General features: G+C 43.1%; 1 protein-coding gene across 2 annotated transcripts in view; it reads right to left on the reverse strand.

The window, feature by feature from the left end:
• Positions 1 to 11,893, reverse strand: part of ACO1 (aconitase 1) — a 173,277-nt gene extending 161,384 nt beyond the window's left edge. Inside the window, exon 1 of one of the 2 annotated variants that reach the window (XM_033920367.1) lies at positions 11,703 to 11,893. Coding sequence is in view for 1 of the 2 variants with exons in the window: in XM_033920357.1 (XP_033776248.1) it covers positions 11,476 to 11,519 (44 nt within the window). In the remaining variant the exon portion in view is untranslated. Of the gene's footprint in view, positions 1 to 11,475; positions 11,629 to 11,702 lie in introns of those variants that run through there. The other variant, XM_033920357.1, reaches the window with a different exon arrangement.
• Positions 11,894 to 26,853: the final 14,960 nt, after the last annotated feature.

Genomic DNA, 26,853 nt, shown 5'->3' on the forward strand with positions numbered 1-26,853 from the left:
TTGGCAAGCATGGCATTCTGATAGAGTCGCTTGCCAAACTTGTCCATTGTTTTGCCCTCTCTGCCAGGAGGGGTGGAGGCATAAACACTAGAGCCCTGAGTCTTTTTTAAAGTGGACTCCACCAGGAGAGACTCATGAGGCAGTTGGGGTTTATCAAATCCTGGGATTGGTATAACCCTATAGAGGCTGTCCAGTTTACGGGGGGCCCCAGGGACAGTCAGCGGGTTCTCCCAATTTTTATAAAAAGTTTCCCGCAGGATATCATGCATGGGCAACTTTAGGAACTCTTTGGGAGGTTGATCGAAATCCAATGCCTCCAGGAAAGCCTGTGACTTCTTAGAGTCAGATTCCAGAGGCAAAGATAAGGCCCCCGACAACTCCCTGAGGAATTTAGAGAAGGAAGATTGTTCAGGTTTAGATGTGGTATCGGGGGCCGAAGGCTCTTCGTCCGACGACGATGCATCCTCCTCGGTACCGGGAGGGGATTCTTCCCATAGGTCCGGGTCTCTGACATCGGTGTGTGCGTGTCGAGAGACCGGAGTGGAAGGCTCGGTATGGTGAGTTTTAGACAAAGACTTGCCTGAGCGTACCGAGACGTTACCGGGGGATGAAGACCTGTGTCTGTCTCGGTCCCGGGAAGAACGGTGCCGGTCAGGGTCGCGGGAAGACCGGTGCCCTGCTCGGTCCCGAGGAGGATCGGTCGTCGTCAAGGCGATAGTCTCGGCATGGGTATGGAGATGTGGCGCCGAGAGAATAGGCATGGAGGAGTCCAGAGGTACCAATGGAGTGGATACCGGTTGGACGGTGCGGGGCTCGGGCCGGTCTGGTACCGAAAGCAGCGGTGCCAAGATAGATGGTAAGAGCTGCTGAAGTTGCTGTTGGAGTTGTTCCTGCAACTTATCCTGGAGGATGGCCGCAATGCGGTCATCCAGGGGGGGCACCGGAACCACTTTTTTCTTCTTTGGTTCCATGGGTGCCGCTCTACGCTCCGGCGATGAGGAGGCCGATGACGAGGCACTCACCGATATCGGAGCGGAGCGTTTTTTGGGGCGGTGTGGAGCCGAAAGGACTGGTGTCGCCACCGAGGTGGGAGGGCGCTCAAGGGTGGAAGGCTTCTTAGCCGGCTTACCTGGCGCCGGGGGTGCCGAAGTCGTTTCAGGCGGCGTCGAAGTGGTCGGTGCCGATTTCGACGGTGCCGCAGTTGAAGAGGTCGAATCCATAGTCGGGCCGGTGCCGAAAAGCAGATTTTGTTGGATTTGACGATTTTTCAAAGTGCGTTTCTTAAGAGTGGCACAGCGGGTGCAGGAGTCCGCCCGATGCTCTGGTCCCAAGCACTGCAAGCACCAATTGTGTGGGTCAGTGAGGGAGATCGGGCGTGCACACCGCTGGCACTTCTTAAAACCGGGCTGCGGGGGCATGAATGGGAAGACGGCCTCCGCAAAATCGAACCCCGAGGCCTGGATCGTGACAACAGGCCCCGCCGGGGCAGGATGAAAAAATAAAGCAAAAAAAGAAAAGTTTTTTTTTTTTTTTTAAACAGAAAGAAAAAAGCACCCGAAGGTGAATAAAACGAAAAACTAACGCGAGCGGGAAGGCAAAAAGAGAATTTCAACGGAGTTGAAAAATACACGTCTTCTTCGCTCCGCGGAAACAAAGAAACTGGGGACCACGCACTCCTCCGTCGGGCGGGAAGGCACTCGCGCACGCACGGTGCGGCCAACTAGAAACTTCTAGTTAAAAAGGTCCGTACCGAGGGCTCCGTCGGTGACGTCACCCATGCGTAAAGAATATGCTGCCTGCTTGTCCTGGGATAAAAAACTATATGATGGCCTCCTAGCCACACAAGCAGCAAAACTTGACAACCAAATCTCCAAGCTACTGATTATGACCCCAGACTACAAAACATTCAGAAAAGAAATAAAGACTCTACTTTTCAAGAAATTCCTGCAAATGACTTAATACCGCTAGCTCCTTCCCACTTCCAAATACCACTTCCCAATACCTTCCCGATTCCCCAAAGCAACCTCATCTACTCTTTATCTCCTCTAGAAATTACCAGATATCTCCTCTTGTAATACGTTTTTTGTAACTCTTTTGTAATCCGCCTTGAACCGCAAGGCAATGGCGGAATAGAAATCTCTAATGTAATATGCCTGGTCAAGCAAAACTTTATAACAAATAATCCCGAACGTAAACAATATTCTGGCCTCGACTGGAAGCCAATGTAGCTCTCTATAGCATGGTGTAACGTGGTCTGATTTCTTTAAATTGAAGATCAGACGCACTGCCGCATTCTGGATTATACGTAATCTGTGAAAATTATTGTGGAGACCTGCAAGATGTACAGAATTACAATAATCCAGAGTCCTAAGCACTAATGATTGTACCAGTAACCCTAATGAGATTGAGCAAAAGAAAGATTTCATTTCACGCAGTTTCCACAGAATGAAAAAAAAAAAAACCCACATTTTTTAACCAACACATTAGTAAAGGCTTTCATGGAGAGATTCCTATCCAGGTAAACACCTAGGATTCTAATTTCAGAATTAATGGGGTAAGATACCCCATTTAATGTTAAATTTTCTTCAGAACAGTTAGAAGGGGATGCAAAAAAAAAAAACCCCTTAGTTTTGTCTGTTAAGTTTTTGAGTTTGAATTCTCTCATCTAATTGTCGACAATGTGTAAAATATCTTGAATTTTATTAAGAGATGCTGCGAGGCTGGAGCAGATGGGGACTACAATGGTAATATCGCCTGCATAACTATAGATTTTTAAATTACGGGCGGTAGCGTTTTTAGCGTGTGCTTCAGATTAGCGTGTGCTAACCCCCGCGCTACGCGGACAAACTAAAGCCATCTCAATGGAGGCGTTAGCGTCTAGCGCGTGCAGCATTGTAGCATGCGCTAAAACCGCTAGCGCAGCTTAGTAAAAGGAGTCCTAAGTGACGACAGTCTCTAGCAGAAATGTGCCATCAGCACCATTGGTAGAACATTAGCATCAAATGGATCACACCATTAAAGATTTAAAATTTCTTGTTTTAAAACCAGTCAAACAGGGAAGAAGAGGTGGCGATATAGAATCAGCTCTACTCAAAGAGGAATAAAGATTTATTTTTTACTTTGATTTCTTTCCTTCCTGGTTCCACAAAGTTTGAATGCAGACATTGATCTTTCTGTCTTTCTATAAATATCTTCATACATGTTTATTATTTTAAGCCGTTTCATTATGACTTTACAATTTTATATGGTTCTAGTTTTAACCAATTACATATATATGACAGATTTGAAGACATTTCATCCTATATAATAAAACCCTAGCCGCGCGTGCACACTCTGAACTGCGTGCTTCCATGATCTGTAGGTCTGTGTCCGCAGGAGTGCGCATGCGCGCTACTGACAGCTAGCACGGACCTCCATGCTCTCCAGCTCCTCCAGGCATCGAGCGGCAGTCCTCATCCAGTCCACCGAAGGGCTCTTCTGTCTACAAAAGCCTACTGAGGATCGCGGCTGGCTGTAGCGAACCTCGCTGGCCGCTCTGCACCTCAGTAGCATGTTCCCTCTGACGCACCGGATCGCATCAGAGGGAACGTGCTACCAAGGTGCATAGCGCCTGTGAGGTTTGCTACAGCCAGCCGCGATCCTCAGTAGGCTTTTTTGATTGCAGTGTCTTGCTGCTGGTGAAGATCGGCCCTTTAAAGGTAGGCGTTAGGAGAGGTTTCCGTGTTTAGCTGGCGTTTGTTGGGTATCCCCACCAGCTAAATCGTAGATATGCTGCTACTGTGTAGAGCCACTTTAAATACCCAGGAACCCCTTTGGCCTCCCTTTAGGCTTCAGGTACTGGGTAGGACTGATATCTATCTGCTCTAAACCTCAACTGCAGTGACACAGGCACATGGGCCGTGGAGGGGGCTGAGAGTATTAGGCAAATTATTTACTTGAACTTTCTATACGGGATTTAATTGCGGTACATATGCAGAGCAAAGCAGTTTTATAATCTACACAGTAGATATTAGAAAAGAACTACAATTTCATTTAGGACAGAATCAATAATACTCCCTTTGCTTTCTCTCTCTCTTTATTCGGGGCAGACCAGGAAGAGCAGGTAAAGGGTCAGGTACTTGGCTACCGGGCTGTAACCCAGGGTGGGCCCGGAGGACGGGTTGAGAGCGGCCGCTCCCGCGCTATAGTTCGTGTGACCCCACTCCTCCCGGGAAGCGCTATAGGGGGAGAGCCAGGCCGGGGACACCGAGGCGGGGTCCAAGTCCAGGCTGTGGTTGCCTCTGTAGTCGGGGTACTAAGCGGCACCGGGGTAGATCTGCAGGGAGGGTGGGGGCGCACGGAGCCCGGATACATGCCGACGTCTGTATGCTGAAAGGGTGCGAGCGTTGGGGAGAGCTGGACAGAAGGGGGTGCTGCAGGCACCCTGGAAATGGGAGGGGGAGGAGAGGGCCCAGGGATCTGGGTGATAGGGGGAGAGAAAGTGGAGGGTGGTGTGGGCACCCGGATGCAGGCGCTGCAGAAACCCAGGCAGAGGGTGCAGTTACTGCTGCACTGGGATAGCGGCCTCAAGTGAAGCGGCAAAGATGATCGCTGGAAGCAGTACTGCTGAAGGAACTGAGAAGGGGGAAAGGGGAACTTCCAGTTGCAGCAAGTGGACTTTCTTTTTACAGCTGATACTACTGCTGCTCTGTCACTGAACTTGAAATGTTGTAAAAGGATGACACTGGATGTTGGAAAGGGGAAACAGAGACAAAGGGAGCTGGATGTTGGATGAGGGGGAAGGGATACAAGGGATTGACAAATAAGTTGGTGAAGGATGAGGGAAGAAATATATAGAGAAAGATGGGGTGATTCTTGATGGAGGGGAAGACAGAGACAGCAGCATGCTGGATGGGATAGCAGAGAGAGAGAGAGAAGATGGAATGATGCTAGATGGGGAGAAAAAGGTAGAAATAGGTAAGGTAAAAGGGGAAATGGGAGCCTGAATATGTGTAGGTAAAAGGAAGGGAGAGGGGTTACTGCTGGACAGGGGGAACAGGGAAAGGGTACTACTAGACAGGGGGGAGGTAAAAGGAAGGGAGAAGGGCTACTGCTGGACAGGGGGAACAGGGAAAGGGTACTGCTGGACATGGGAGGTAAAAGGAAGGGAGAAGAAACAGAAAGAAAGACAGACAGACAGACAGGGGGCCAGGGAGAGAGACAAACAGAAAGAAAGAAAGGGGGCAGGGAGAAAGAAAGACAGACAGAAAGAAACACCTCAGCGCCCCATTGTGCTAAAAGTCTACACATCTATTCTAGGACCTGTTAATGTAACGGGCTTAAACACTAGTAGTAGATAAGAGCAGATAAAACCTCATCTAGCTTGTCTAGTTATTCCTTCTTACCCTTTACACTCAAAAGATCAAACAAATTGGTACCCCTAAAACTACCATATCTCCTTGAATATGGCATTCTTGTCACTGTTCCACATCAGTCAATAACTCAATGAAAAAGTAAAACATCTGTCAAAATCCATAAGTTAGGCAAAAGGTTCTCAGCTGCTGTAAGTACAAGTAGTAAGAACCGTATGCTACAGAGTGTAATACTGGCTGCAAGTAAACCGCAAACTAATTAGCAAAGCTTCTGTTTCATCTCAATAAGTATACAGGTTCTGTTATCTGTGTGTCACACAAGTGTGACAAGCAGTCTGGCTGGAATGGCCACTCGGTTACATTGCAGGCATGGGAGGGAGGGGGTGGGGAAAGAAGGCTGTTGTGGATGTGTAGACTACAGCAAATTGGGTTGGGGGGGAGGAGGGGGGCAAAGCAAGTACAGGCAACAGGGCTGACTCGAAACTGCAAGACAATGCCTCACTGTAAGCTACACAAAGACATCAGAACTGTACTGGAGTACAGTGGATTTTGGATTTAGAAATTATTGCTTACATAATTGTGGCAGATACACACCAAACCTATTGGCCTAGGAATCTGGAAAGAGGGCAAGGCCACTTTCATCATTAGGTAAACCAGGTGTCTGCATAGGGCGGAAACTTCCGGGGGCACACACTCAAAACAAAACAATACTGTAGGTCTTGGCGACCACACAATCTCAAAAATCCATGAACATGCACTTTTGCCCACAGGGATGGCAAGTAAATTTTCAAATGGCTCATTTAGCAGGGTAATTAGCTTTTGGAAACTGGCCATATTGTGAATATACAGTATCCATATAGTGGAGTGGAGTAGCCTGGCCAAGCATTTACTCCCAGGAGAAATGCTACTTTTTGCTGGCAGCCCACATAAAACCCTAATGGAAAATACGCAGGAGCCTTGAGTTTTATGATACTTTGTGTTTGACTCAAAGCTCTGATGTAGTTAGTGCACAGACCATGGAACTGGAAGCTCTAATATGGATTATCTGGTTCCAGGCAGTGAATCAGGAATACAGCACAATCACAAGACCAGGGGCACAGGGTGACTGCTTCAGTTGATGGTGCACTTAAAATTTCAAGATGTTCCTCCTCAAGTTGGTGGTAGAAGTAGAAGAGCTCTACTGTGTGGTACCAATGTACGCCCATGCTTAGGACAACTCAGTGAGAGGGCTTCTCTCATTCTCTTCCCTAATTGGGGAAACTAAATATGGGGGCTGATGTCCTGAGAGTACCAGTACAATTAATTAGGGCTACAAGTTCATTTGCAGTTAACTCTGCAATTAATGCATTAATTGCAATTAAAATTAATCACATTGCAGCATCTCCTGTCTCCTCCAAACATCTTAGTAGTAGTGGAGGAGTAGCCTAATGTTAGTGCAGTGGCCCGAGAACTGGGTTTAATTCTCACTGCAGCTCCTGGTGATTCTGGACAAATCACTTACCGTAATCCTCTATTTGAGCTGGGTACAAACTAAGGGGCAGATTCTCAAAACTACAATCTGCCTTTAATGTGCTCACTAAAGCGGTTCAGGCCAATTTAGCGTGCCTGTAATTTAGCGGCGTATTATTAAAACGGATTACCGTGGTGTTTTCCGAGTTTTCTAGAAGTCTCCGATACTGCCATGCAAACGTAGTACAAACGAGGTCGTTAATATTAAAATAAGCACTCCGAGCGATTCGCTATAATTGCTGAGTGATTTCCCTAACCTCATTGTGCCACATTTGCGGCCAAAATTTGCCGACAAGTCTGAGCTATCGTTGTCTTCCTTTCTGATCCGTGCCTGAGCGCTGATTGACTTAGGCACTAACAGGAAAGTAAGGCTTGACAGCTATGACCTGTAAATTTTGCTGCTGTCAAGCAGCCCCCCCCGGCAGCAGGAGAAATGCCCACTCCCTCCTGCCGCCAAGCAATGCACCCCACAACAACCCTGGCAGCGGGAGAGATGCTCACTCCCTCCTGCCACCCCCCCTGGCAGCAAGAGAGATGCCCACTCTCTCCCGCTGCCAGGCAACACCCCCAGGGAGAGGCCTATGACTGAATGGCCCAGACGCCTAAGGCACATCCCAGGATGCATCGTGGAGGGGTAGGCATCCCTCCGGCCAGCCATCGTAAACAAGGTAAGGAGGAGGGAATATCATGTAGGCGCTACTTGAGATTGGTGGTGAAAGGAAGTAGGCACCTCTCCTGCTGCTGGGGGGGGGGGGGGCACTGCAACCTTACAATTAATGAGGGCTCTATACAAAGGGCCCAGGCTGTGGAAAATGCCATGTTAAATGTTATTATATAAAATTTAAAAAAATTCAAGAGGGAAGCGGGCAACCTTAAGTTAGACATGTAGAGTAGAGAATGACACAGGAACAAATTTGTCCCCCTCCCCACAAGAACTCAATTTCCCCGTCCCGACCCCATGAGTTTTGTCACTGTCCCTGCAGGCCCCGTTCCTGTAAGCTCTGCCTTAACCGCACAAGCCTTGAACACTTATGATTTTAAAGTGTTTGAGGCTTGTGCAGATGAGGACGGAGCTTGCAAGAATGGGGCAGGGACAGGGAACAAGCTGGAGAGGGCGGACGGGAAAATGAGCTCCCGTGGGGACAGGGAAAAATTTGTCCCCGTGTCATTCTCTAATGTAGGACTTATGTACTAATTTCAGCACTTTTCACTCTACTCATGCATTACATATATTTTTGGACTTAGGTCCCAGTGGATGCCCAGAGGGAAAGGTTTGTGTAGTGGCAGTCAACATAAGGCCAGTGAGACAGTGAACATTCACAGGCCCCTTCCGGGTAGGATATTGGGGTCTGTGAGTCCACACCATTGACTGCTGCAACTATAGTTACTACTTTTCTACTTGAGAATTTTATTTTTATCATCTGGGATCATGTTGATTTGTATCTGTTAAAATAGGGTCATATTGGATAAAGTTTAAGACGCACTGGGTTACTGGTCACCAAAAAAAGCACACCCCATTTTTAGAGTGCTTGGCCCATGGCTCAGGTGACGGTATTTTTAATCACCAGTATCTTGGTAATCACATTGTATGCTTCGTATTAGTTAAATATCCATTCTTCTTTTACCAAAGCTTAAAGCTGGAACACTGACTGCCTGTTGAAATCTTTATAAAAGATGCAAAGATACTGGAGCAGAGGCTTTAGAAAGCGGAACTCAAGGCCTTTAGAATGCTTAGTATATTTGGTTTAAAATAATGTATAGAATTTAAAGAAATAAAGCAAATGGAATAAAAGGTAATAGCTTTTTTATTGGACTAACTTACCCCCTCTTTTACAAAAGCCAGCACCATGGACCAGCGCGTTAAAAGCTCCGACGCCCATGGAAATTGAATGGGCATCGGAGCATTTGCTGCGCGGCACTTGGCTGCGCAGCTTTGTTAAAGGGGGCCTAAAGTGCATTGTTTGATTAGCTTTCGAAGGCAACCCTTGTTTCTCAGATCAGAAATAGACAAATGTTGACAACCAATTATCTTTATTCCTTTTGTTTTGAGTACCAAGGATCTCTCATGTGGAACAAATGCCAACATATCTAAGACAACCCTACACCTACCTTTACCATGGCATAACTCAAAAAGAAATCCGTAGATTACAACTGATCCAAAATACCGCAATCAAATTCATTTTTAAGGCCAAAAAATATGATCATGTTACCCCACTTTTTCGAGAGTTCTACTGGTTACCAGTCTCTCACCGAACTACATATAAAATTCTCCTTCTAACTTTTAAAATCAAGACCTCTCACCTCCCTTGTCTTTCTAGATAAATGTCTCATTCCACATACCCCTCCTAGGGTCCTTAGATCTACGAATCAAAACCTATTGACAGTACCTTCAATCTAGGATCTATACCAGTGGTCTCAAACTCAAACCCTTTGCAGGGCTACATTTTGGATTTGTAGATACTTGGAGGGCCTCAGAAAAAAATAGTTAATGTCTTATTAAAGAAATGACAATTTTGCATGATGTAAAACTCTTTATAGTTTATAAATCTTTCCTTTTGGCTAAGTCTTAATAATAATATTGTCATTTATAGCTAAAGAGACATATGATCAAGAAACTGTTTTATTTTACTTTTGTGATTATGATAAACATACCGAGGGCCTCAAAATAGTACCTGGCGGGTCGCATGTGGCCCCCAGGCCGCGAGTTTGAGACCACTGATCTATACTATACTAGAAATTCCATTTTCTCAGTAGTTGCTCCCTCGCTCTGGAATGCAATGCCATCTTATCTTCGCAATGGAAATTCCTTAAGTAAATTTAAAACAAATCTCAAAACATTTCTCTTTAAAGATGCCTATCAATAAGTATGTGTGTGTGGGGGAAGCTTTTAAGAAGCGACATCCCTGTTTACCTCTCGTTACTCCCCATCCCCCTACCCTTCTTTTATTTTTATCATTGTAATTAAAATTTTCCCCAAAACCTCTCGTTTCTAATCAGTCCTAATTCGTCATAGCTTTAGATTTACCCTCTTTTTATTTTACCCCACCTAAATAAAAATTATATTAGACCTTTCTAATTTTTAATATTGTAAACCGCTCAGATACATGTGATGGTTCATAGACAACCCCGCGAAAGACAAAGGCGCGTGCCGACAACTAAGCGCAAGATGGAGGCGCGCGCCGAAGAAAATTACAGTTTTTAGGGGCTCCGACAGGGGGTTTTGTTGGGGAGCTCCCCCCCAGTTTACTTAATAGAGATCGCGCCGGCGTTATGGAGGGTTGTAACCCTCCACATTTTACTGTAAACTTTAACTTTTTCCCTAAAAACAGGGAAAAAGTGAAGTTTTCAGTAAAATGTGGGGGGTTACAACCCCCCACACCGCCCCCACAATGCGGCGCAATCTCTATTAAGTAAAGTGGGGGGGTTCCCCCCCACACACCCCTGTCGGAGCCGTAAATACTGTAATTTTCTGCGGCGCGCACCTCTGCGCTGCGCTCAATTGTCTGCGTGCGCCTTTGTCCCGGCGCGCTTTTGACCTGACACCACATGTGATGGTCAGTATATCAAGCCATGAATAAACTTGAAACTTAAACTTGAAACTTACCTTGAATTCCAGAAGAAACTAAAGACATAGCTCTTCTCTCTAGTAGTCTATAGTCTCATTCTTATCTTTCACTCCTTCCTTCTAAAACCAACCCTCCTTCTAACACAGTAACCTCAAGAACTTGATCTAAATCTTATTGTGCATAGATTCCTTACAGAAAATTGCAGTTTGTAAGACACTGTATTGTACTGGATTATCTCAAACAGAGGACTAACACAGCTACCACACCTTTTCACTCAAAATGCGGTTGGAAAAAAATTCCAGGTTGACTCAGCATTTCTAGTAATAATTTACAATGGGAACATGTAGGTGAAAGGTAAATTGAAGTGAAAAAATAAAACTGAAAGGTATGCAAATAGTTAACAGCTGTTATCGTGTTAGCTAAAACCTTTAAAGAAAATTAAGAGGATAGATGAACCCCCACACTCAAGATCCGCATAATCCACGAACAGTAATTTTGCCTGTACTTGCACCATCTGAAAGGTTCCCCCCCCCCCCACCGTCCTACATAGTCTACAAAGAGAATTAATCACTTGAATAAAAACAACAAAAAAATTCACATAAAGATACTATTAAGGAAGGTGACCCGAAACAGAAAGAAACCAAAGCCTTTGCTGGTAGGAATCGCCATTGGATTTCTATATCGGAAACATTCCAGCTGTAATACACCAAATACTGGCTCATCTTATGACAGACAGCTATTCTGAGAACACGCTTTCCTATCGCCAGAAATGAACTCTAAAATAGCAATGGTTTTTGTACTTTTATCTAAAAAAAAAAGTTATCTTTTTAAAGTATGGATCCAGCTGCCAGAACAAGGCCATGGCTATGGGAAAGTATGCTTTGAGAAGTTGCAAATGCCCTCCGAGGTCTTTCTCCACATGCAAAATGGATTAAGAGAAAACAAACTACATCCTTTTTTTTTTTTTTTTAAATATATATATATACACACACAAGTAGAATACCAGTCTCCTTTGACTAAAGTTCAGAGAGGGTAATATTTTCCTTTACCTTAGTTCCCCTGCCAGGGTAGAGTTTCCTGGCTCTGAATGCATGGCAGAGGGCAAGGCTGCTGGAGCAAAGACCCGGGGACACGACCCCTTGCCAGTCTGGAAGGGATCAGCGCCTCCTGCCACAGAGGCAAAGGAGTGAATGAAAAGGCCCGACACGACGATAAAAAGCAGAGAGGCAAACCCCCCCCCCCAAAGAAGGTGCCACCAGCTCTAGCCGACACTCACCCTTCTGCAGTCTCGGTGCTGTTTTTGTGCGAGCTGGGGAGGAGAGAGCGAATGCGACCAGGGCCGGAAGAGCGTCAAGGCCACCAGCAGCACTTCTGCAGGCTGCTTGCCTGCTCTCCTCTATCCCTTCCCGTCTGTGTGAACAGGATCCGGCTCTGCCCTGATAGTACAGACTCCGCCTCGTCTCTCTCTCTCTCTCTCTCTCTCTCTCAAGAAGGAAACTAGAGTGCCCAAATACATGGGAATAGGTGGTAAAAAAAAACAACAACCAACCAAAAACAGCAACCTAGCAGCTTTTTAACAGCCCTTTGCCCTTCTTCTGAGTCACACTGCTGCCTGCCAGTCCTTGATATGTTGATACTTACTATACAGTACTGCAGAGTCTCTTCAGCTCTTTTTCAAGGTCTAAACATTTTAGGAGGGGGGGGGGGTGCTGAAAAGTTCTCAGCCCAACCAAGAAGGGAATGACGTGGAGCCATGAAATTTGCAAGTTATTCCACATATTCACCCCCTTAGTTCAACCCACTTGACACCTGGTGTCTGAAGTTTCTGTAACCCTTCCAAGAACTACTCTCTCTGGCCACTGGAATACTGCTGGGCTGCAATCACCTCCGAATCACTCGAAAATTGTCACCCTTTCAAACTCTTTTTAAGGTTTGGGAAACAGAAAATAGTCAGAAGGAGCAAGACCTGGTGAGTGGGGCAGATGAAACCCCAGCTGCACCAAAACATCCATCATTTTGCCAGCCTTGTGAGCAGGTGCTTTGTCTTGCAAAAAAGAGAACTCTTAGTCCTTTCCACAGCTTCCCTCTCCTTTTTTTTCTTTCAATGACTCCTATAACCGGGCACAGCAAGTTACAGTAGTGTTCTGCATTAATTTGGCCCCTTGAAAGATAGTCAGTCATTGCAACATCTTTCTAATCCCAAAACACTGTGGCCACAACCTTTCCTGCTGACTTTTGGGTCTTGAATTTCCTTGGCCTTGAAGAACCTGAGTGCCATAGACTGGTTTGTCTCATGATCATAGTGGTGTAACCATGTTTCATCAACATTAACTAGTCGTTCCAAAAAGTTGGCATCATCTCACTTAAAACGCTGCAAAATCGACTTTGAAGTGTCCACTCAACGTCATTTCTCATCAGCATTCAAACATTTGGGCACTCACTTGGCTAACAACCTCTACATACCCAGCTGCTCGTAGATTATACACTCCACATGTTCTCTGGATATCTGTAGAGTCTCAGAAATTGTTTTAGCTGATATTTGCGAATCTATCAAAATCAGGTGATGGACATGGTCAACAATTTCAGGAGTTGACACCATTTGAGGCAGCCCAACAGCAACTTGGGTCTCAAAATCTCCACGCTGAAAGTTTGCACACTACTTCTTCACTGTGGAGTATGATGGGCATTTGTCACACTATATTCGCATCATTCATGGATTTCCTTTGGCGTTTTCTTCTGCAGGAACAGGAACTTCATGACAGCTCGGAGTTCCGCACTTTTCGTTGACATGGTTTAATCAACGATCTGAAACAATGTCCAAACATAGCATTATGATTCTGCAAATTGGCACTTTGTAAAATAAAATAAAAGTCTTTTCAGCTACAGTGGCAAAATAACACTCAGAATTTAGGAAGTTGGTTGGGTTGAGAACCTTTCAGCACCTCCTTGTATTTTGTTGTAAAAAAATTTTTTTTTGTTTATAAAACCATTTTTACAGCATTTAATATCCATCCTATTCTTATACAAAGACACTACTAGAAATGCTGTTTTGTATACAATTTCAGCTAATATTTAAAGCCTTAAGTGCTTTAATTTGAAGTCTGTACTTTTTAAAATGTTATTTGTAAATTAGTTATTATATCCGACTGTCTTTAGAAAGGTTGCCAACAATCCGATCATAGCAGTCAAGGTAATCACTTCCGGTTATCAATTTACAGAACAGTGCAGTACTGGTAGTCCCTGATTCCACCTACTGAAATCCAGGGGCAGTAGAAGCCTCTTTGGCCAAACTCTGCTCCCTAGCTCTACCCCTGACTCCAACCCTGACTCCAAACATAGAGAAGTATCTATTTTTTATTTTGTTATATCTAATTTATCTATAATCCCAAAAACTATCGTTCAGTAAGTATTTCCTATTATATTGGGCACCAAAGGCATATTAAAATCTTTTACAGGTTGCCAAGTTTCTAAGTTTATTTATTGTTTGACATACCAACCATCAACATGTATCTGGTCGGTTTACAATGCTAAAAATTTAAGGAATAAAAGTACAATTAAAATGTGGTGGAATGAGAACAAGACTATGACAAAAGACATTGACAAAAATATATGAGAGATGCTTAGGGAGGGGAAGAATTGAAATTACATCAAAAAAATAAAATTAAAGGGAGGTACTAGGGGAAGGGAAAAAACAGAGAGGAAAGGTTGGGCTGCTCCTCAGATGTGCGGCTTCATTTCGGGCCGTTCCCTTTGTGCTGGGGTGAGATCTGCTTCTGGCCTTCTTCCTCCCTCGAATCGTCGCCTGTCTACCTGGTTGATGCGCTGTGGCCCTGTTCAGTGGGAGAGGTGGGGGCGGTGAGAGATTGGTGGGGCGGTGGGGAGTCTCCGTTCATTTGTGCTGTTTGCCTTGACGTCTGGCCCTGCCCTGCTCGTCGGGCGGGATCTGCTTTGGCGGAGCAGGTGGACCTGATGTCAGAAGATCGCTGGTGGTGCTGTGGTGCATTCCGGAGGATCTACATTGATGGGAGCGGCCCTGGGACTTTTCCTCTGTCAGCTCGACTCCTTCTGCTGATGGTGGCCAATGGTGGATTGACACCGAGGGATCATCTATAGCTTGCCTTCTCTCTATGACCAGATTGCCGCGCTGAGGAGATGTGGTGTTGTCGACTGGCCTACACTGAACTGAGCCGAACTGAACTTTTATCTTGCTTCATTTTAATTTTTTATTTTTAAATTACATTCTTCTTTCCTTCCCATTCCATTTTTCTTTCTTCTTTTATAATGATTTTCTACTGTTTTTTTCTTCTATCATACACTTTTTTTACGCTTCTAAGCATAGATTGAGATCTCATCTGGGACAGATAAGAAATATCTATGTGCCTTTGTATGGTTTATCCTGACCTTAATGCTAAAATTTTTTTTTCTTTATTTATTGTGTTTTTAATATTTATGCATATAGTTCCTACCATTCACCTTTAGCTAAAACTTTGGCTACATGTTTGGCTAAAGCTCTCCCTTTTATTATTGGAATGCACCAAACAAGATTTGTTGCTCAAAGACATTCTTCTAACAACACTAGGCTTGCCTTGCATATGTTGAATTTGTCAAAATACTTAAATGATCCGGCTTTTTCTGTATCCCTCGATGCAGAGAAGGCCTTTGATTGTGTTGAATGGACCTTCATGTATCAAGTGTTGGAGTGGTTTGGTATTGGTTCAGGATTTATACAAATGGTTCAAACATTGTATAGCTTCCCTGTTGCTAAATTGTATATTAATAATAATTTTTCAGAAGGTTTTAGGTTGCAGAGGGGGGTTAGACAAGGCTGTCCCTTATCTCCTTGCTTTTTGATATTGTATTGGAACCCTTGTTATTAGCTATTCAGCAGGCAGAGGAGATTCAGGGTATTCTTCGTAGAGATTGGGAATATAAGGTCTCGGCTTACGCGGATGATATATTGCTCTATTTGAGAAATCCTGAGACATCCATTCCTTGCTTACTTGAAATGATTGAGAAATTTGGAAAATTTTCAGGTTACAAGATAAATTGGAGTAAATCAGAAATTCTTCTACTCAATGTCCATTGTATAAAAGGTTTGTTTGATTCATTTCCCTTTCTTTGGAGGGAAGATGGAATAAAGTATTTAGGCATTTGGATTAAAAATATGATGGAAGAAACAATGAAAATAAATGAAAAATAGTTTTTACAAAGGGATACAGAAATGTGTGAGCAATGGAATCCTTTACATCTTTCATGGTGGGGGAGAGTACAAACTATCAAGATGATGATTTTGCCTGTGGTTTGTTATCAGATGGGTATGTTGCCGGTTTATTTTCAAGAGTCCTTTTATAAAAAATTAAATAGTATTCTTATAAAATTTATTTGGCTGGGTAAAACTCCTAGAGTGGCCTTGGTATCTTTACAAAGACCAATTTCAGAAGGAGGGGTAAATTTTCCCAATTTTTATAGGTATCATCAAGCCTATATTTTGCGCCAGGGTATGTATTGGGTCCTCCCAGAGCTCATGGAAAAACTCCCAGATTGGTTGTGGCTAGAATGGCAACTCATGTCTCCATTACTCCTTTGCCATGTGCTCAGTATCAAAATGCCTAGTTACAATAAAGATAATAGAATATTGGCTGATACATGGAAAACAGTGTGTTATGTAAGTAATTTAACAACTATTCCAATTCACAAATCTACAAATCAATCTATATGGCTGAACTCAAAGATTCAAATTGGCGGAGAAAGGCTCGCCTGGAAGCATTGGATGATAGCAGGAATACAAATATTAGATGATGTTATTTCTAATAGTAAAATGCTTGAATTTTCACAGTTGCAACATAAATATGGTCTTAATAGATCAGAAAGTTTTAGATGGTTGCAACTGAAGCATGCCATTCAGGTGGGGTTCCCTGACTGGAAAAACCTTAAAAATCAATATAGTATGTAGTTCTTATGCTTTCAGGCGGACTTCTTGGGTCACCAGGCCGCCCAGTGGTATAAATTATTAATTGGACTTATTAAAAAGAAACCAAACACTGGTCTGAGAGACATTTGGAGCATTGAGATTAAGCATCAAATTACTGCATCTCAATGGCTACGAATTTGGTCTTGGAGGATGAGATGTACAGTGTCGGCATCTATGAGACAAACTTGGTTTTTTCTGTTACATAGAGCATTATGGACCCCTGTTCGGTTACAAAAATTGGAAAGCTCTAAGTCTAATAAATGTTGGCACTGTCATCTCGAAGCAGGGACTTTAGATCATTTATTGTTCTATTGTCCATTTATTATGACTTTTGGGAAATCAATTTGGGACCAAATTAACTGTTTATTAGATAACCCAGTGGCATTATCATATGATACTGTGCTGTTTGGTATGGCAATGAAAGCAAAAAGTCAGATTTCTACAATAAATAACAAATTATTACTTATAATGACTGGGGTTGCCATTCAACAAATTATGTATAATTGGAAAAATTGTAGTAGATTAAATTATAAATTCTGGTGGAATTCCTTATGTCATGCTTATAAAATGGAGAGATTTATTGCAATACAGCGGGGATGTGTGGGAGCCATTAACAAAGTATTGTACTGATTAGATGACTTTTTTCCCCTTAAATTTACAAGTTCAATTGTGAGGGGAGGGAGCGGGGGTAATTTTATTGTTACATATTGTATAAGGTATTGATTATATGATAGGAAAGAGTGGGAAGGGTGGGAGATATGAGCATATCATTTGTACCATTGATGATTATTAAGTGATATATTTATTGTTAATTTGTTTGGACATATTATCACACTTATTGTAAGTTTGAAAATGTATAAAGAATTATTTTTTAAAAAAAAGAGATCTCATCTGGGACAGATATGAAATATCTATGTGCCTTTGTATGGTTTATCCTGTCCTTAATGCTAACAATTTTTTTTTTCTTTATTTATTGTGTTTTTAATATTTATGCATATAGTTCCTACCATTCACCTTTAGGCTACTAGGCATAGATTGTGATCCTGTCTGGGACAGACAGGGAATGTCTATGTATCCTGGTATGGTTTATTCTGTCTCTGTTAACAGGTTTTTTTTTAGGTCAAATCATTTTTTTATTGATGACAAAACCCAAACAAAACCAATCAATTCCAAAACCACTCCGCAAGAACACAAAACAGATGTAACATGGAAAGAATAATATACAGCAAACAGGCAGTCATCAAGAATTTTCAAGCTTAAGGTACCCCCCACCCTGCAACACCTCCCCTACCCCCCACCACAGAAATCCCTCCCCCCCACCCACAAGATCAACGACCCCCCATCAAACACATTGAGTAGAAACAGACATAAGAACATAAGAATTGCCGCTGCTAGGTCAGACCAGTGGTCCATCGTGTCCAGCAGACCGCTCACGTGGCGGCCCTTAGGTCAAATACCAGTGCCCCAACTGAGACTAGCTTTATCTGCGTACGTTCTGGTTCAGCAGGAACTTGTCTAACTTTGTCTTGAATCCCTGGAGGGTGTTTTCACCTATAACAACCTCCAGAAGAGCGTTCCAGCTTTCCACCACTCTCTGGGTGAAGAAGAACTTCCTTGCGTTTGTACGGAATCTATCTCCTTTTAACTTTAGAGAGTGGCCTCTCGTTCCCTCTACCTTGGATAAGGTGAACAACCTGTCTCTATCTACTAAGTCTATTCCCTTCATTATCTTGAATGTTTCGATCATGTCTCCTCTCAGTCTCCTCTTTTCAAGGGAGAAGAGGCCCAGTTTCTCTAATCTCTCACTGTACAGCAACTCCTCCAGCCCCTTAACCATTTTAGTCGCTCTTCTCTGGACCCTTTTGAGTAGTACCATGTCCTTCTTCATGTATGGTGACCAGTGCTGGATGCATTATTCCAGATGGTGGCGTACCATGGACCGGTATAGCGGCATGATAACCTTCTACGATCTGCTCATGATCCCTTCTTAATCATTCCTAATATTCTGTTCGCCCTTTTCGCAGCCGCAGCGCATTGCGCGGACAGCTTCATCGACTTGTTGACCAGTACTCCCAGGTCTCTTTCCTGGGGGGTCTCTCTGAGTACCGCACCAGACACAAGCAAGTAACAATTCTCACAAACCCGAGAACCAGTAGGAAATAAATGTCCCCCCTAAATGATCCCCTAACACCAACCCCCCAAATATAAAGAAATCAGCAGGCACACTCTCCGACAATCAACGAGCGAAGACACCCCTCCCCCCAGACAAGAAAAACCAACAACCCCCCCCTTATATGCTGCCTCCCCCCGTTGAATTGAACCAAGCATATCCACAACCATACCACTTCATACATACCTTCTGCATTCCCCCACCCACAAACACAACATGGTGAATACCCAAGAGCGAGAAAAAAAAAAAATAAGCAAAGAAAAAATGTCTCCAATTTCAAATGAATTCAAAACTAAGCTCCGAGCCCTAGGAGATAAAAACTGTATATAAGCATCCCAAATCTGCAAAAAAAAAAACCCCGCTTACATTTAAAGGTGAGATGGGCATGTCGTTGCTCCGGTATCATCAGCCCATGGAAACGATTACGCCAGGCCCAAAAAGCAGGTGCGGTCTCCAGCATCCAAACAGCAAGAATGATTTTCTTACCCAGCACAGCAGTCTTCTGCAGCAGCATCTGATGCCCCCTGACACGAAAAGACTTGTAACAATCCAGTAGTAATCCAACAGGGGACTAGGTTGTTTTTTTTAATGTATTCTTGTTGTACACCACCTTGAACCAAAAGGCATTTGTGCGGTATATAAAAATAAACTTAGATTATGTTATGAGTTGATGTGAGCAAAGATTTTTCTTCATGTACAGCAAATTGAACTGACATGAGCAATCATTTTCCATTACACTACCCACAGGTGGGCCACCCACCCAGTAGAAGCACATCTACAGTTTATAACAGGGGTGGCCAAAAGGTCGATCATGATTGACTAGTAGATCGCAAAGGCAACGCGAGTCAATCGCGGAGCCGACTCATGTTGCTTTTGCATTCTCCCTGCTTCTCCAATGCTATAACAGGCCAGCAGCAATTGCAGAAGTGCTGGGCACACCAGCCTTCCCTCTCCCCCCCCCACACTTGACGTCAATTCTGATGTCGGAGAGGAAGTTCCAGGCCAGCCAATCGCTGGCTGGCTGGCACGGAACTTCCTCTCTGACGTCAGAATTGATGTTGGGGGGGAAGGCTGGTGGGCCCGGCGCTTCTGCAGTCACTGCTGGCCTGTTGTGGCATCAGGGAGCAGGGAGAACTCAGCAGCAACAGCAGCTTGGGGGCCTGTTCCCAGATGGCGGCGGCGGCTTGGGGGCTTGTTCCCAGATGACGGCCCTGGCGGTGGTTTGGGGAGAAAGAAAGTACAGATTTTAATTTCAATTTAGTGATCAATTTAGATTTTAATTTCAATTTAGTGATCCAAATGTGTCTGTTTTGAGAATTTATATCTGCTGTCTATATTTTGCACTATGGCCCCCTTTTACTAAACCACAGTAACAGATTTTAGTGCAGGGAGCCTATAAGCGTTGAGAGCAGCATGGGGCATTCAGCGCAGCTCCCTGCGCTAAAAAAATGCTATCGTAGTTTAGTAGAAAGGGAGGGGGGTATATGTGTCTATTTTTGTATGGTTGTTACTGAGGTGACATTGCATATTTTAAAGTCATCTGCCTTGACCTCTTTGAAAACCCCCCTGCATATAAATGATAATTAACATTTTATCTGCGTAAAAACCCACGCTGCTCCTTGTAACCCTGGGCAAGTCACTTAATCCCCCCTTTGCCCCAGGTACATTAGAGAGATTGTGAGCCTGCCAGGACAGATAGGGAAAATGCTTGAGTACTTGAATAATTTCAAGTAAACCGTTCTGAGCTCCCTTGGGAGAACGGTGTAGAAAATAAAAATAAATATATATAAATAAATAAAACTTTGGGGTCCTTTTACAAAGGTGCAGTAGAGGTTTAACGAGCGGAAAGAGTAATAAATCTCCTATATCGGCTGGGTACTGAAAGAACGCAACCTTGAAAGTGCTGATCTGCTGTTAATGATCTGTAACCTGTCATTAGAGGCTTCTTTTACAAAGGTGTGCTAGCGGTTTTAGCGCGCGCTAAAATGCCGCACGCGCTAGCCGCTACCGCCTCCTTTTAAGCAGGCAGTAGTTTTTCGGCTAGCGCGCGCTAATCTTATGCACGCACTAGAAACGCTAGCGCACCTTTGTAAAAGGAGCCCTAAAATAATTTGTAGTCTATGTCTTCAATTGTTTTTGTTTCATGACTTCAGTATATCAGATTTCCACTGCTACAACAGAGAAACAACTCCTTCATTATCTCTTTCTTTTGGCTAGGACATTTTACTACAGTGGCAAAACAGTTTTCTGCTGATGCAGTGGTTAAACTGCTTGATTTGGCAAATGCTATTGGTGTTTATATACTGAAGTGTGAGAGAACGGAGGCTTCGTGTTATGAGAGCCGCGAACCATCCTGTTCATCACGAAGGCTAAGCCCAGTTTGAAATTGTTTATTAGAGAGTTTAGATTTGCCATTTTGCATATTTAATGAATCCTGGCTTGTTTATATAATGAGAGTCCAGTCATTACTATTTGGAGTTTCTACCTATGTAAATGATAGCATTAACGGGGCATGTGATAATTCACTTACTGTTCTTGCCCTGAGTTAAGAAACGTAATAATTTTCATGAATGTCAATGAATTGAATGTTCCTGTTAAAAGAAGGAAAATCTTCAACTATCTTCAAAAAAGAGCAAGCAGATATAACATTCCTTCAAGAAACACATCCCTACAAATGAATGCTTAAAACTAAAAATACCATGGATATCAGATAATGTTTTCTCCCTTGCATTTTAAAAGAAGAGAAGAGTGTCAATCTGAACATAAGAACATAAGCATCGCCTCTGCCGAGACAGACCATAGGTCCATCGCGCCCAGCAGTCCGCTCCCGCGGCGGCCCCCTAGGACAGTGACCTGTAAGTGATCCTTTACTTAAGACATGTTGTCCTGTATAGTACCCCTCTAACTATACCCTTCAATCCCCTTTTCCTTCAGGAACTTATCCAACCCCTTTTTAAAACCCAAAATCATACTCTGCTCTACCACCTCCTCTGGAAGCGCGTTCCAGGTGTCCACCACCCTCTGAGTGAAGAAGAACTTCCTAGCATTTGTTCTGAATCTGTCTCCCTTCAATTTTCTTGAGTGCCCTCTTGTTCTTGTTTCCCCCACCAGTCTGAAGAATCTGTCCCTCTCTACCTTCTCTCTACCCTTTATGATCTTGTAAGTTTCTATCATGTCCCCTCTAAGTCTCCGTTTTTCCAGGGAAAAGAGCCCCAGTTTTTCCAGCCTCTCAGCATATGGAACGTTTTCCATGCCCTTTATCATCTTTGTTGCTCTTCTCCGGACTCTCTCGAGTGTCGCCATATCTTTCTTAAGGTACGGCGACCAGTATTGAACGCAGTATTCCAGATGCGGGCGCACCATCGCCCGATATAGTGGCAGGATAACTTCTTTGGTTCTGGTAGTGATTTCTTTTTTGATGATGCCCAACATTCTGTTCACCTTCTTTGAGGCCGCTGCGCATTGTGCCCCCGGCTTCATTGTTTGGTCCACCATAACCCTCAGGTCCCTTTCTAGGTTGCTTTACCCCAATACCATGCCCCCCAATGTTTAGATTCAATCCAAATATTACAATTCTTTCCCAATCAGTAAACCTGAGAGTGGTTGGGTAGATATTAAAATTCAGGATCACAATGAAACATTTTGGGGTCTATATTCAAAGTGATTTAACTGGCCAGAAATAGCTCCTGGACGCTTACAATTGATTTTTGGGGGATAACTGGTCATTTTCAGTGGCACCTATCTGAACACTACCACTCTAGGAGCAGCCATACTAGAACAATCTAAGGGCATGGCTTACTGAATCACAGATGATTCTAGTCCGGAGGAAAGAGTTGGATTTCACAGCGAATAGGGCAATGCAAGAGTAAGTGTTAAACATTCTGAGGCCCAGGGAAGAAATTTGGATGGGGCCACAAACCCATCACCAGGCTGCATCTCCTTAAGCTCCATGATAGCTTTGGGTTCCCTGTTGTATATAGGCCCAGTTACTGTAATGTAACACTAATTCTTTGCTCTTTTTTTAATATTATATGTTTTCTTTATTAAAAATTTGTATACAAGATAAAAGATACAACTCTCTGAAAACAAACACAACTGGAAACAGAACTCAAGATAAGAGAGTCTACCATATGGGTTTTTTGTGGAGACTAAAAGAACCCAACAGAAACAGATCAATATTCACCCCCCTCACCCCCTTCCCACCCCCATAACCCCTTCACCATCCCAAGGTTCTTTGCTCTTAAAATATTGCTATCACATCTACAACTAGTTCACAGTGCAGCAGTAAGACTCATATATGGACTATGGAAATCAGAACACCTACAGTACAGAATGACACAATGACAAAATTCATCACCATTCCTGTTCCCATGGATAACCACGGGAAATCATCCCCATGTCATTCTTTAAGGAGAAAGGGAAGAATCTGAGTATGAATGGGCATAGCCACTGACCCTCCTGCACTAAGGAATGACACAGGATGGTTTCCTGCGGTTATCCACAGGGACGGGAACGGTGATAAATTTTGTTACCCTGTCATTCTCTAACCTACAGCCTTACTATATGAAACTACATTGGCTGCCCTTAACCACAAGGATCAAGTTTTTATATTAGGCATCGCTGCCTTTAAGATCCTGACAGGCAATGCCCCCAACTACCTAACAGAGTTGGCCATTCTACTCGAGGATGCCTTCAACAGATATTCCACCCCAAATATTGTCCACTTTATATTGTTGCATGCTGGGAATATCAATTAGCAAACTGCTAGAACCAACTACCACTTACACTACAATCTTGCAACCACTATCTCAGGTTCAGAAAACTTTAAAAAAAAACATTTCTATACCAAGACAGGGAGCCGACCCGGAAGTAACTGAAATGGTAATTGCAAAAGCCCATTTCTAAACTGTCTAATGCAACTCCTGAGATATAATGATGAGCTACTTGAACTTGTAACTATGTATTTGTTACTAACTGTATTAATAGCTGTACTACCTGTACTAGTAACTCTATTGAATGTCCCTGTCAAACTATTCATTGTAAGTTCCTGGGTAACTGAATAGGTAAAGGAGGAATAGAAAACCTGATTAATACTGTACAACATAACACTTGATCTGGAAGGGACAAGTTCAAGTTAACATGATAAGATCCCCATAAAAGACTTTGTGAATTCTATTTGGCTGTCACTTGGGGGTGTCTTTTACTACAGCTTAGCACGCACTAATGGACATTAGCATGCGTTAAGAAGCCCATTATATACCTAAGGGCATCTTAGAATTTAAGGTATATTAATTCTGTTGGAATGCATTAAACTTTAGTAAAAGAGCCCTTGATAAATTTGGCTTAGAGATTAATTCCAGTAACTGGATAAAAATATGGTAATTGTCAGACTTTTTTTTATGCTGACATGCTCTCTTTCTTCTCTATTGTTCACAATTGCAATTAAACCATTATCAATGTTATTGAGCACCTCAAAGGAAATGGAACGCATATTAGCTGGGGGAAAAAGATGTCTGCACTACGTAAGTAATCATCTTTTAATCTTGAAAAATCCTTTGCAGGCTGAAACACGCATTTAAAAGATTATAGAGTGCTTTAGAAAAAGTTTAGAAATATTTCAGACTAAACCAGTAAAAATCTGAGTGCAGTCCCACCCACGCCCATTCTAGGTACTCTTCTAGTCAGGGAGGCACCACTCAATACCAGGGCTTAGTCCTGTAGTCTTATAAACTCTAGTATGGATTCTCCATTATGAGACAATTATAAATCTTTACTGAAAAATTTTTCATCATAAAGTTTAAGATGGTATATAATAGTATTTGTTGCAAATTCTAAAATACATCACCACAAGGGTAAGCTTTTTTGTGTTTGAGTGTCTGACCCGTTATTGTACCTTGCTCCAGTGCTTGACTTGATTTCTGCAGGGAATCTGAGGAGTCAGCAGCATCAATGGTTTATTTTTTCCTCTTCCCACTACTTGGCACCCTGTGCTAACAGCTGAGTCAGCTGATTTCTTTCTTAACTTCCATCTCCAAAACATAGTCTTAATATTTGCTGTTCACAGCACAGGGTAGTAGTTCCACCCTGGAACTTATAGCATGGTTTTTCTCACTTTAAGATAAGCACAAGAGTGAAAGAACTGCTTCCTCGGTCTTGAGAAACTTTTCATTCTAGCTGTTACAAATAGCAAAAAACCGCACAGGGTAAAGTCAGAAACGCTACAGCAGAGGCTGTCTGCATTGTCCAGGGCCAGTTTTAGGGGACGGGGTGGGGGTGGGGGGTTAAGGAGGAGTTTTAGGGGGGTATTTACTTTCCATTTGCTCACATTAAAATTTCATCTGCTAGTTGGACTCCCACTCTTCCTGTCAAAAGATTTCTGAAAATCTAGATACACTCCAGTACATCACCTGGGTCACCTTTATCCACACCTTCATAGAAGTCAAGCAAATTGGTGAGGCAAGACCTCCCTTGGCAGAACCCATGCTGATCCTGTTTGTCTACGTGTTCTATAATTTTATTTTTTTAAATAATTATTTCCACTATTTTGCCCTGCACTGACGTCAAGCTTACTGGTCTGAAGTTTCCCAGATCTCCCCTGGGCTTGATGGACCTTCAGTTTGTCCCAGTATGACAATTCTTATGCTCTTACAGAGTCTAACATACAATTATTTTTTTAATGCATTTCCACAGCAAAACCAGTTTTCCCCAGAGATACACAATTTGGGAAGCTCTGATGGCCTTCTCACAGACACAAATAGTTTGGTATTAAGTGAGCATATCTCCAACTAAAATTAAAATAAATTCCATTTTCTGGAACTAAGCATCATACTTAGAATTTATATTTTGTTTCTCAGAAAGAAGCACAATATCATAATAATGAACACATTCCTTCAGAGAAGTTAGATACTGTAATTGGTCACTAAGGGCTCCTTTTACTAAGCTGTGATAGCGGTTTTAGTGCACACTGAACTGCCGTGCGTGCTAGACCTTCATGCCAGCATTGAGCTGGCGTTAGTTCTAGCCACGTAGCGTGGGTTTAGCGCGTGCTAAAAACCCTATCACAGCTTAGTAAAAGGAGCCCTAGGATTCCCAACACTTGTTTGAATTACTGCTCCATCTAACCCAGGGATCTCAAAGTCCCTCCTTGAGGGCCGAATCCAGTCGGGTTTTCAGGATTTCCCCAATGAATATGCATGAGATCTATGTGTATGCATTGCTTTCAATGCATATTCACTGGGGAAATCCTGAAAACCCGACTGGATTGCGGCCCTCAAGGAGGGACTTTGAGATCCCTTATATATCCTCTGTCTTATGAATGGACTATAAAAGCCAGCATCTGGCTCTTCTTTATTCCCATTTGGTTTGATAATGTACTATAAAGCTCAAAATTCACTTTAAGCAGGGACTTAAGATTAGCAAGAAATTTTCCTATATCTATCCTTTCCTAGTGTTGCTTTAAACTAAGACATAATAATTTCTGCACTATACAGTCACCATCACTATTTTTGGTAAAAGTTGCTTCTCTCCAGTCCTAGCTTACTCCTGTGCTTATTTTCCAGAAACGTAATCTTCAAGCGCCATCTTTTGTTTTAGGGCTGTATAGCCTGACAATTTAAAGTAAAACCAAATGGACGAGTGGTGCAATCACCCAGCTGCTGCAGTTGCCCACTCTATTGAAAGCCCAGGCAAATATTTATAAATAAGGCACGATCCCTGTCTCCAGTCATCATGCAACTTTAAAATGTGCATTAGATTTGGATTAAAAGGAGAGAATGTTCCTTGTTGGAAGCTCTTTCTTTGACATTGCTGTCTTTGTTGTTTGTTGTTTAGTATTCATACTAATAAAAAGATTTGAACATAAAAGGAGAGAATGTTCCTTTTTTATTTTCTCATTTCCTTGATTTATCTTAAAAAAAAAGAAAAAGATTCAAAACCTTGCAACTTGCCTCTCAAAATTATATCCCCACAGTGAACATTGTTTTATTTTATACTTCATAACCAAATCTTCTCCTCTCGTATTAACCCCCTTATGCTCCGCCCTGGGAACTCCGCTCATCTGATAAGTCTCTCGTCGTTACCCTTCTCTACTGCCAACTCCTATCTCGGTCCCTTCTACTTTGCTGTCCTGCATGCCTGGAACAACCTGCCTGACTCGGTATGTTAGGCTCTGTCTCTGGTGGTTTTCAAGTCCAGGCTGAAAACCCACTTTTTGAGGCTGCATTTAAGTCCTACCACATATTAATTAACTATCCCTTCCACCTCATCAGCCTCCTTCTTACTCTCCAC

Source organism: Geotrypetes seraphini, chromosome 1 (assembly GCF_902459505.1).
Source record: "Geotrypetes seraphini chromosome 1, aGeoSer1.1, whole genome shotgun sequence".
Classification (NCBI taxonomy): Eukaryota; Metazoa; Chordata; class Amphibia; order Gymnophiona; family Dermophiidae; genus Geotrypetes; species Geotrypetes seraphini.